At 42.6% G+C, this 12,833-nt stretch overlaps 1 protein-coding gene across 2 annotated transcripts in view; it reads left to right on the forward strand.

Annotated features, from left to right (window-relative positions):
* Nucleotides 1-12,833, forward strand: part of st3gal4 (ST3 beta-galactoside alpha-2,3-sialyltransferase 4) — a 42,015-nt gene that overhangs the window by 13,170 nt on the left and 16,012 nt on the right. Inside the window, exons 3-6 of one of the 2 annotated variants that reach the window (XM_080771435.1) lie at nt 4,780-4,861; nt 5,217-5,306; nt 6,495-6,592; nt 11,095-11,158. In XM_080771435.1, the coding sequence (XP_080627561.1) occupies nt 4,780-4,861; nt 5,217-5,306; nt 6,495-6,592; nt 11,095-11,158 (334 nt within the window). The remainder of the gene's footprint in view (nt 1-4,779; nt 4,862-5,216; nt 5,307-6,494; nt 6,593-11,094; nt 11,159-12,833) is intronic. The other variant, XM_080771436.1, reaches the window with a different exon arrangement.

The following is a 12,833-nucleotide window of genomic DNA, read 5'->3' on the forward strand; positions in this document are numbered from 1 at the left end:
TACCTACATGACTGCCTGCCTAAATATGTTCCAAACCGCCCCTAAGGTCTTCCACTGCTGGCCTGCTCGCTTTGTCTAAAAAAATGGAAACTAAAAAATACGGGGAAGCAGCTTTTTGCTTCTATGGCGTGGAACAAACTCCCACTGTACCTTCGACAGGCAGCCTCTGTAGACATTTTTAAAGCACAGCTCAAGACCGACTTGAACACCTTGCTTTTAATTGATCTTTACATTTTTTGTTATTCATGTCCTCACTGTATTGCATTACTGCTCTTGTTTTTTTATGTTTATGCCTTGCTTTTCTTTTCTTTTTTCTCCATTGCTCTTAAAGCACTTTGAGCTGCATTTCATGTCATGAAAGGTGCTATACAAATAAAGTTTTATTGTTATTATTATTATTGTATAATTGCAATATTACACTCGAGAGGGTGGTTTAACGTCATTAATGCATTATGCACGCCTGCGATGCACGCCTGCACGCCTGCGATTTAAGTTTAAGTTTAATGTTAGTTTTTAGTTCAATGTTTGTTTTAAAAATGCCTTTAACAATAAAGAGAATTTAATGTTTGTTTCGTCACCACAGACTTTAATATATTAGCGCCCCTCACTTCACACGGGTGTGACTATTTTTTTATTTTTTTAAACCCCTTATTTCCATATGTTAAACTTTTGTGTTTGGTCCGTGGTCCATGTTGTGCCTGTATTGTGGGGGTTGGAAGCTTTGCACCGCTTCAGGTGGTTCGGTCAAGAACAAGCAAACACTTGGGTTTAAGGGATTTTACTGAAGTGACGTCAGGTAGTACAGAAAGCATGTGTGTGGTTCTGAAAACACACAGAAAACATTAATCATACACATCAACGAAATACACATTACACCTGGCTAAACATATACAGACATCACCTGTCTAAAGCATGCAAACGTCACCTGCCTAAACATGCAAACATTTCCACAATTTTACATCAGCACAAAATAAATGAATACTCACAACGAGTGAGCTGCTGTTGTCGCTGCATGCTGCTGTGGTCTGTGAATGAACAGAACATCAGGTTTCACCTATAGCTCTGGTCCATAGCTCTAATGCGTTTCATTTAGAGCTATGTTACTCTCAACTTCTGCCGCTCGCATGAATGCAGACCAGCCTCTACTCTTTAGTCTTTAGCGTAAATAAAAACAACGTTTTTGCTACTCACCAAAACAAAGGCTAGTTGTGTCATTAGAAAGCCCCACCACACGTATAAACTGTACTTTTTGGCCAGAAAGGGGTTTTTTTTCACCGGAGGAAAAATATTCTCTATGAGGCAGTTCTCTGGGCAATATCGGTAGAAGGCGCAGCGGAGTAACTAAAAGTATCCACTTTTGGCCAAAAAGTACAGTTTATACGTGTGGTGGGGGATACAGGTGCTCACTCAGGCCTCATTCACATGTATACCAAACACCAATCAAGCAATGTTTGGTCGTTTTTTTTGTTTTTTTGGGCCACCACAATGCTTTTCCAATGGGAGTCACATGGTATGATCAAACATTTGTGTTAGATTGCTGATTGCTCCCCCCTCATCAAACAAAAATGTTTGGTCAAACCATGTGACTCCCATTGAAAATGAATTGGAGCAGCAATCAAACCGCAGTCAGACATCGCACACGGACCGAACATTTGTTGTGTCGGTGTGTACGAAGCCTAATTGAGGATACAGCAGGGATAGGCTAGGGTTAATTTAAGTCCACACTAATTATCCATAGTGTATAAATGATGGATAAGGGGTCAGGACAACTAGCCCTTTTCGTGGAGGGGTCTCTTTTTTTACCCCTACATCACACAGAACTATGTTTTTTGTGTCCATATCACTACGCCCAAAAATAGTTCCATGTGATGGAGGGGTCAAAGTTGAACGAATGTCGCGCTAATATTTTAGAAATGGGTCAACAATACATATGACGTTCGTTTTGTGGATTAATTTACTTTTACTGTGTGGCCCCAGTGCCCCCCCCACAAAATGACCGGAACTACTTAATATTCACAAAAACCAGAGCACAACTCCCACCACGGGACTCGGGCAATCAATTAATACAGTTGCAACCACTATATTAATGGCTAACAATTTCATACAACTTAAGTTAAAAAAAAATCTGAACTATCCCTTTAAACTGTTATTCGTCTATAGTGCTTTATTGAGGAGGTCAGCTTGACCTCAGCTCAGTACTTGAGTCAGTGATTGAGCTGGCCTTTTTCATACCCTGGCCCCCGTCCGCCCGCCCCGCGGGTCAACACGCAAGACCTGTGGACAACGGGCCGGCCACTACTGCACATACATTTTGGAACCTGTGTAAAGCCAGCAGCTATGATTAAAACTGTAAGTCATGTCAGTGGCAATATGGACATAGCACAAAGCAATTAATATGTTGAACCTGTGCCTTTCTCTTTTTGAGGGGCTACTAGCTTTTTGTGCCCATTTTCTGTGCCCATTTAATGTGTTAATGTGTCTGCCTATATATCACTAATAATAATAATAATAATAATTGATACATACTGTATCAATACATACTGCATCAATACAGTAAATCGGTTAACTTGAGTTAACATGAGTTTAATATAGAAGTTGAGAACGGACTTAGGGTAACCGTGGGATAGAATCGATCAGTGGTTTATAACCTTTTTTGAGCTCTAGAGCTCAAGACGACTAGCATATTTCAGTATTTTCGTATTTGTTGCACGTAGTATTGTGTCCTTGCAACAAATTGAATGTAGCCCTTAAGTAGTCATTATTTAATTTCACGCTTCCCCCACACCATGGATGCCCATATCCCCTCCCAACACAACATTGGTTCCCAGGTTGATTCTTAGCCAGATTGGTGGTCTCTGGTTCATCATAATCAGTTGAAAACCCTTACTTGATCACACTACAGCTTCACACAAAAGTATCAAAATCACACCTGAAGTTGTTAACTGAGCGGTGCAACTATACATTTATTTATAGTTACTGTACTGTACTGTGCTCTGTGCTCTGTGCTCTTTACTGTACTTTACTGTACTTCATTAATGACTAATAATTAATAATTAAGAGTTCTCTGTGGAGTCTGTGCCACTTTACTCTGTGCTGTAGTCTACTGGCCACTTTAGGTGTTTCAGCTGTCCGTGCTCGGACACAGAGACAGACAGACAGACAGACACATGGTACACATACATAGAGACACACATAGCTGTGTTATGGAGCGGAGGCACCACTCAAAAGTAGCAGATAGATAAACTCAGTGAAAAGAGACGGGTTTTGAGATTGGAGATCTGCTATTTTTAAATTTGAATCCGTTTTGGATATGGTTTCCACCCGCCATCGATGAATTTGAATCCGTTTTGGATATGGTTTCCATCCGCCATCGATGAATTTGAATCCGTTTTGGATATGGTTTCCGGCACCCGCCATCGATGGGCCTGTCCCTGCTTAGAATGTTTTCCCTTCTTCACCTGGAATAAAACATGGACTGTGCTGTCTAGCAGTCCTTACTTTTCTAATTAACATATTTAGTTTTAACATAAAAACAAACCCTGACATTTGCACTGATCGGGAAGGCAAGCTCAGTTAACACTTTTCTTTAGTTTGGCACGAGTTCTCGGACATCAGGATCGATAAATTAATAAATAAACCTTTATTGATCCCGCGAGGGGAATTCAGTTGTCATGGCAGCACAGTAGTAGGAAGTGACACAGGACAAATATGTAGTCATTTGTTTATAGTATTAAAGGCACAAGAAGGGGAAACGATGTAAGGATGTATACTGCAGTAATCCTGGTCTCTAAACTGCCTCCCCCTGGCCAGCCGAGGCGCCTGATGGAGGGGAAAGGAACTGGTTGGAATAACGTGTTCCTTCCACGCGCGTCCTACGTCCAACCAGGGAAACTCCCCCCTGTCAGGTGTAAAGGAGCAACTTGGACACTCAGGCATGAAGGAAGCATGAGTTCAAGTCCGTTGCTCTCCCCAGGTTGGCGGAGGGTGTGTAGAGCCCAGGATCACATTAGATAATTGACACAGGGGTGAAAAATGTTTTACAAAATTGTGGGATAAAAATTATATTAAAAGATATATATATATTGGTAGTCAAAGTATCAAAGTATCAACGGACAATTTATAACTAGTAGGTGACTATACTACTACTACTACACTAAAGTTGTGTTGTCCAATGTTATATAAGCCCTCCCTGGGTTTCTTTTCTCACCTGCACACACTTCTTTTATTTGATGTTACCTTTTTGTACTGTTTTTATTGTGCGAAATAAACTAAACTAAAAAAATAAACTAAAAATGTCATTTGTACGGATTCCCTGAATACGGAGCCCCTGAATGGCCATGCATTCAAAATATATTTTATCTTGTACGTACAAGATAATATCTCGTCCGTACAAGATAATAATTATCTACAAGCTCACACATAACGAGTCACCGTAGCTGTGGCTGCGGCTGTGCCTCAGGAGGTATAGAGCAGGTAGTCCAAAGATCCATGGGGACACTGAACCCCAAATTGCTCCCGATGTGCTGGTTGGTACCTTGCATGTCTTCCGCCGCAATCGGTGTATGAATGGGTGATTGCAATGCACAATCTATGTAAAGCGCCTTGGATAAAAGGCTGCTATATAAATGCACCATTTACCATTTACCGTGTGATGCATTGTCGTGAGCTTGCAGAACATTATAATAATTTTTTTTACAAAAGTGTGCCATTCACAAAATAGGGAAGAGACATCAAATTAAAAAAATGACATCCAACCATTTTCTTCTGTTTCCTCCTCAGCATGGTGCCTTAGGCTCTTCCTCATCGCCCTGTTCTTGGTCTCCTTTGTCACCTATTACTGCTCCCACGCCATCCTTCAGAGGTGAATATATCAGTCATTTTATTCTGTCTGTCTGTCTGTCTGTCTGTCTGTGTCTGTCTGTCTGTGTCTGTGTCTGTCTGTCTGTCTAACATAGAAATTGTCTGCTAGACATCTACACATAATGGTAAACGCAGTCAGTCTGCTGAGTCACCAGATATTGACACAGCCCACTACCATGAAGCTTGCATTCCAATTACCCCAGAGGTCAGAGTAGCTAAAAATGGTGGTCAATTTGGGCACCTAAAACATGTCCATATTGGCACTTTCTAAGTGCTATTGGCACAGTGTGCTTATAGGAAGTCAGCAGAGGTGCCAGCTTTCATGAACCCCTGTGTTCCATGTGCCTGTCTTTCAGCTATGGAGGCACCAGTAAGTCTCCGAATAGCAGCAAGTCGCTGTGCGGTGGCTGGCTAACTCAGAAAAAGTGGGAGAGCCTCAACTTTAAGTGAGTAATGGCATGTCTGCGTGTTTTAAGACCTGAAGGGAGGGGATGGATTGTCAAGGGGATGATGCTATGCCAACATTTTTACTGGAATCCGAGGTGCCAGCCTAGCTCCTTGGAAATTCAGGGCTGCACTCGCCCAGTCATATTAAGCAAAAGTCAGCATATTTCTGCGAGAAAGCACACACTTTTATAATGAAAGGAAAGAATTCTTTAATTCAATCTCCATTAAAGTGCTGCTCTGGAACAGCCTTTCGATTTCAAATTGTCGAGCGAGAGAGAGGGTTAACATTCAGTTCTTTTTTTTTTTAAAGATGCTCAAGTTCATTAGTACCAGGAGGCCTTCACAATAATCAGGCCACCTGGCCTTACAAAGATGTAGCCTGATCAATTGCAGAGAGCTAGCTGGAGCAGGAGGCTAAGGGCTAATTTATACCGCTACACACAACTGTTTTGTGACAGTTTTTTCCTCTTATTATAAATTAGTCAGACTCACTGTCAAACAAGAGTAGGTCATAAACAGCTGGAGTGTGAAACAGTAGGGTAGCTGGCATGCTAAATGCCCAACTACCAAACACACAAGAAATACATTTTATTATAGTGCTACATCCCATAACACTCCACAGGGTCTGTCTGTGAATGATTATTGTTAGATTTTTACCCTGCTCTCTAGCAGTGAAAAGCATCCATTTTAATTAGGGGAATTGTTGTTGAATGACAAATACATAATACTGTATTGGGAAATAATACCAACTGAACACAGGTTTACACACATGTACACACACACACACACACACACACACACACACACACACACACACACACACACACACACACACACACACACACACACACACACACACACACACACACACACACACACACACACACACACACACACCTGATCATTAGACACTAAAGCGTTTAACAATTAGGATGGTACTGCATGCACTTCAGTGGAGATTTTTGCTCGGAACAAATACAGCATTTGGCAGCACATATTGTATTGTCCATTGTTCTGTGTTTGATGCAGTGGTGCCACAGCCTGGTGTCCGCCGTGTCCATTTTCTCATTCAAATGAACGTATATGGTTTTTTTCTCTGACCGCCACATACTTTAATATGACACACACAGATACATTCTTTGTACAGGACTGTGCAGTCATTCCCTCTTCTTCCATGTCCCATGCAGCATTAGCAGACAGACAAAGCTTTTCCTCAAGCTGGAGGATTTCTTCTGGCGAGAGCATCTGTCAAAGCTGGCATTACCCTACGGCATTAAGGGCAGTGGTAGGTCCACTCAACTTTATCCTTTATCCTATTGTCTTTATGCTTGGCTTAACAGTGGTGGCCATCATACCACAGACCACTAAACCTTCAGGCATGAAGGTTCATCAATAATACAGACTTTTGTTGTTGAATCATATGCGGCAAACTCATGTTATGAGCGTAAAACTGTAATTCACTACCGTTATCAGAAACGCAATGTTATTCTTTGTTTATGCGTTTGTTGTTTTAAGATAAAGCAGACCCTGCATAGAGAGAGAGAGAGAGAGAGAGAGAGAGAACAAGAGAGTTACGTCACTAGCATAGCCTCCCAGTGTAAGAATGGAATGTGGAAGTTCTCATTCTATCTCTTTGAGAAAGTTCCAATGTTTGGAACTACAGCCCATTGCAGCCAGCTTTGCGGCGAGATCAAAGAAACACGTGTCGCAACTCTCTCTCTCTCTCTCTCTCTCTCTCTCTCTATGGCCGAAAGGAATGTGGTGTCGTGTACACCACAAAATCACCCTTCTGCCTTGACTCCGCATGAGTCGAGGGGTGTGTGTGTAGAGAGAGGTTTCACTTCTACATTGGGGACACACACATTCGACAACAACATTGTGTTCTCGGCCTCTGCACGGGAAACAGGAACCATCAACATTAGCCTGACCATGCATCCACCTGAGGAAACAATCCTTGCGCTGTTGTCATTCCTTGTGTGTGTGTGTGCGTGCACGTACATGCGTGCGTGCATGCGTGTGTGTGTGTGCGTGTGTGCGTCCAGAGCTAATCATACGAATAGCTGGACATGTACCTTATTTTTTGTGCACACTGCCCATAGGCCACAGACGTGCCTCAACATTTTACACAAATATCTATTAACTGTAATTCTATAATGGTAAATGGTGCATTTATATAGCGCTTTTATCCAAAGCGCATTACAATAGATTGTGCATTACATTCACCCATTCACACACGAATGGCAAGGCATGCAAGCAAAACACCAACCTGCACATCGTGAGCAATTAGGGGTTCAGAGTCTTGCTCAAGGACACTTCGACACTAACTCTGGGGGAGCCCACGATCCAACTGGAAACCTTGCGGTTCCCATGGAAGTCAAAGGGGCTATGATCAGGGCAGCTGGCCCACATTTGGAGTCATACGTCATAGAAAAGTATGTCATAGATTATGGCACAGTCGTTTATGACATATCGACTGACGTCATAGATATAGACTCATGTCACAGTGAGGTCATGTGAAGTCAAGATCCCACATTGGAGCCACACCATTTCCATATGGTTAAAACACCCTTTGAACCTTTTTTGTGACCTTTAACACTTAGAATGCTGAAAGCGTTTTTAAACGTTTTATTATAGCCACCCCTAAGATGCGCATAACGTTTTTATACGTTTTATGGTCCAAAAAACGTTTTTTTATTGATTACTATAGTTCAACTATATTTGCGCCCGGACAACTCATAATGTAACACCGATCGGCTCTAAAAAGAGTTAAAACCCCCCCCTGCTGAAAAGAGGTGTTGGTCTGAGAAGCGTCTGGCACCGCCTATTGGTTGGTCTATGCGAGGACGTACGACGTAATGGAGACGGCCGTCCGGCATAGACCAACGCAGATGTCAGGGGATCTAAAATGGATGGGTCCATGCTCTTGTGTGTGTGAATACACTCGATTCCCCCTCCCCTCCTGTTTCTACATGGTTTCTCCCGAGGGAGAATGGTGGGGGGGGGGGTCTCTTCCTCTTGGATCGCATTGGCAGTTCCCCCCCCACTCCCGAGTCCCCACTGCTTTCAACTGCAAGGCTTGCACTCTCATTCTCGGAACAAGATACAACGCGATTTGCTCTCTGCCCGTATATAAACCTGCAACGATCGGCATTTGATTTCATAACGTAACGTTTGCCAGACACATGTGGAGTTAGTCATGGACAGATTGCACATCATTATCGAGGGCCCGCCATGATACGTTGGTCGCTGATCGCAAGCCGTACTGCTGCTGCTGCTGCGCTGCTCGCATCCAACCATCCAATCCATCCCCCTTTCTCGTTACAACAGGCTATTATAAACTCACCGTCGAGCAGCCTGCCCTGCACCTAATGTGATAAAATGAACGGCAGGACAAAATCGGATCGATTATTATCTGTCTATCAGCAACATTTCTTCCAAATACGTTGACGTGCTGCTTCTGCTGCTGCCGCATCCTACCATCCATTCCCCTTTCTCGTTGGTTGTTTTTCTCTCCAAACATGTCCAGACACAATCCGATCCAGTCTCGCGTCTCACCTTATAGCTACGCGAGACTGGATCGATGAGGTTAGTGGTATGTCTGGACATGTTTGGAGCGGCACACGACAATCGACAATAATGTTGATTATGCAAGATCATTTCCTCAAAGCCTAGTTGCCCCCCCCCCCCCCCCCCCCCCCGTTACTGCGATTGTAGCTCGAATCACAGAATGAGTTCAATGAGCGTAGGGAGAGGGCACATATGGGGCTACGATTGAGGCTGATTTATATTTTCTAACAACTTAGGAGAGAGACTGACCACGATGCAGGCAGAAGAAAGTTTCCAAGTCCGTTTTATGATCAGATATGTGCATCAAGACTCTCTGCTTTCATAAGAAAAAAACTAATACTGTAATTGCGAATGCAATGAGCACTTACTATGAGACCTAGCAGATCACGTCTGTCTGTCTGTCTGTCTGTCTGTCTGTGTGTGTGTGTGTGTGTGTGTCTGTCTGTCCCGCTTACTGTATATGTGGACCTGGCCCTTTTGTGCCCATATATGGAGCTGAGTGATTTGTGAGTCATGGTGACATGAGTGTGATGGCGTGGTCCTGCTTTGGGGACTCCTTATATGGTTATGGCTGAGTCATGGTGACATGAGTGTGATGGCGTCTTTTGTGACCATATATGGAGCTGGCGTGGTCCAAGCACTAACTATGACACCCTGCAGATCATGTCTGTAATTTATTCTAATTGTTATTGCAATTTACGATCTGCGTTCGCTTTCCGCGTTTGCGCGTCTCACTCGTAATAATAAAAATCACACCCCTGTGAAGTGAGCAGTGCAATGTTGTGAAGTGAGCAGTGCAACATTGCACTGCTCACTTCACTGGGGTGTGATTTCTATTATTATTACAGTATTAGTATTTTTCTTATGAAAGCAGAGAGTATTCTGTTTCATACGGTATATAGTATGTACATGTCGCTATAGGCCTTATTTTGTGAATATTTAGTTGTTAGGTCCATGCTTTCTCTAAAATTATCTTTTTCAGAGAACTTTAGAGATGGCATGGGCCTGAATAACTATTATTCACAAAATAAGGCCTATAGCGACATGTACATACTATATACCGTATGAAACAGTAGACTCTCTGCTTTCATAAGAAAAATACTAATACTGTAATAATAATAAAAATCACACCCCTGTGAAGTGAGCAGTGCAATTGCACTGCTCACTTCACAGGGGTGTGATTTTTCTGGGTGGTATTTTTCTTATGAAAGCAGAGAGTCTACTGTTTCATACGGTATATAGTATGTACATGTCGCTATAGGCCTTATTTTGTGAATAATAGTTCTTCGGGTCCATGCCTTCTCTAAAGTTCTCTGGTGGGCGCAAGCTGCATTCAATAGCCAATTAGTGACAAACTGTATATGTGTACAATGTGTACTGTTTTCCTCCTAAAAGTAGACATTCAGGGCTTTCATTCGGTATATGGTTTGTATAGGATATTATTTGTGCTCAATTTTATATCGGTCTTTTGAACTAAAAAAACTGAACTGAAATGTCTGTCAACTTCAGGCCTCCATATCTCTGTTGTTTTTTTTCACAAGCAGCGTGCAGGCAAAAGCAGGTGTTAGAAAAAGGTCAATATCTCCAGAATGGAAGATGGTAGAATCATAATTTTTTTTTAAAATTGAAGTGGACAAGTTGGGCTTTCTTTTTATTTATGCGATTGTGATTCTCGCTATAAGAGGCCCCTCGCTGTGGGCCCCCCAAAAAGTTCAAAAAGCCCATGTTAAGCCTTCAGCACCAGAAAGCCATGGTCCGCTAGAACCTGTAGCAGTTAAAGTGTTAACAGTTAACCCCAAAATGTAATCTAATCAGGCAATCTAGGGACCATTGGCCATCTTTCCCGAACGTAAGAAAGTTTAAGACTGCTTGAGAGGTGAAGTACAGTAATAATTGGTTATTATGCTCTAGTCCTGTGCTTTTCTCTTAAACCCAGAGTGGTCATTTTAGCACTTCAACGGGATGTACAATTAGGGACATGTGAGGTTTAACATGAAACATTATGAACACAGGACAAACTACAAGGCCATGTATTGTGTTCTTTTTAATATTGTGATTTTTAGACTTTTTCTGATTGCTAGCACATTTATTTGTTTGGTTTTATTGAAGCTTTATAAGGCAATGCCATTACTCATTGTTGGAGCATCAATAGGTGTAAAAGTTTCCAAAACAGTCGCAGCTTTCTAAAACGGATATTTTTTTTCTTGCTTTCCCCCCCAGAACTGCTGCTACTGAAGGTCCTAGCTATTATTGCCAATTCCAAAATGCCTGCCAACATCGAAAAGTAAGTATGTGTACACTATAGCCAAATTGGTACATGACCAAAACCGTCTTATTGCCGAAACTGCTGCACTCTAGCGCTGCTGATCCCCAGACTGCCGGGGCTGGCAGACGTGCTGCTAGCCAGTCTGTTGCTCCTTGCCAATTAAGGCCACTTTGATGCCGAATGACAGCAGGGTTATCAAACTTCACTTGTATTCCCGGTGCGTCAACTGTACAGTAGCTACGTATGTACCCTGCTTACCATGCAGCTTATAGCTACATGTAAATAAGATGTTAGGACGTTAGAATGGGTGGACTAATTACAGTCTGAGCTAGGTGTGACTACATAATTGTTGTGCATCAAGCTACTCAATGCACACTTGATGTGTAACATGCTAGTTTTTGTGTGGCTGTCTATGTTGTACTTCCATTAACAAAGGCAGGGCAAGTGTTTCTGTTGATGCACTGGAAATATAAGTGAGCTTTGAAGGAAATCCTGCTGTCGTCAGTTCCCTCTGACGTAGTAGTAGTAGTAGTAGTGTATTAATGCCAGCAGGAAAATTGCTTTATCACAAATCAAGTCATTAAACAGGTACCAATATATTAATACATGCCCTGAGGGTCCCTGGAACCCGTGTCATAGCACTGGGAGTAAATAACGGATTGAATCTTTAGTGGACTGGACATCTGAATAAGCTTTTGTGTTATATGATTTATAGAGGGTGATAAGATCAAAGAAAAGTATCAAGTGAATGAAGTCGTTCACGCTAGACCACTCTTAGACTACGCTACAGAGAATTTGTGACTATACGCCTTGTAAAAGCCACAAACAGGAAGCTGTCATCCGCTATTAAACTGGAAGGGTAATTGACCAAGCAAGCTACTGTAGATGAGGCTTCAACAAATGACGTAGATGTACATTAGGGAGTAGGCAATTTCAGTGCTTCCGATATATAGAGATATGCTTTTAAGAGGAAGCAGTCGAAAATTGTGTGAGCCGGTCTGTCTCAACAGGGCACCCAATAGACCTGGCAGAAGATGCTCTTATCCAGAGCTACTTAAACATGTGAATCAGACTAAATGACATGAACCCTATCAACAAAGGACAGGATAAACACTTGCATCTGTCTAAACATGCTTCTAAATGACATTAACAGCATGTGTGGTCCAGCAAAAACAAATCTAAATAACCAAATGTGAACAATTCATTAACCAGCATAGATCTGCACACACCATCTATCAAAAATGTGACAAGACAGGATACATTAAGGAAAGGGCAGGGAGTCTGAAAACGTACGTTTTCAGACTGCAGTGGAAAATAGGGAGTCTGGAGTTCTGACTGCAAAGGGGGGGGGGGGGGGGGGGGGTGTTATTCCACAGTTTTGGAGCCAGGAGGAAGAAACGTGTAGGACATGTGCAGCGTTGGCCAGGGTGTTTTAGGGAAGGTTCAAATAGAAACGTGTAGGACATGTGCAGCGTTGGCCAGGGTGTTTTAGGGAAGGTTCAAACAGAAACGTGTAGGACATGTTGAGCGTTGGCCAGGGTGTTTTAGGGAAGGTAACGTGTAGGACATGTGGAGCGTTGGCCAGGGTGTTTTATGTAACGTGTAGGACATGTGGAGAGTTGGCCAGGGTGTTTTAGGGAAGGTTCAAGTAGGACATGTGGAGCGTTGGCCAGGGTGTTTTAGGGAAGGTTCA

The sequence above is a fragment of the Protomyctophum bolini genome (genome assembly GCF_963924005.1).
Source record: "Protomyctophum bolini genome assembly, chromosome: 9".
Taxonomy (NCBI): Eukaryota; Metazoa; Chordata; class Actinopteri; order Myctophiformes; family Myctophidae; genus Protomyctophum; species Protomyctophum bolini.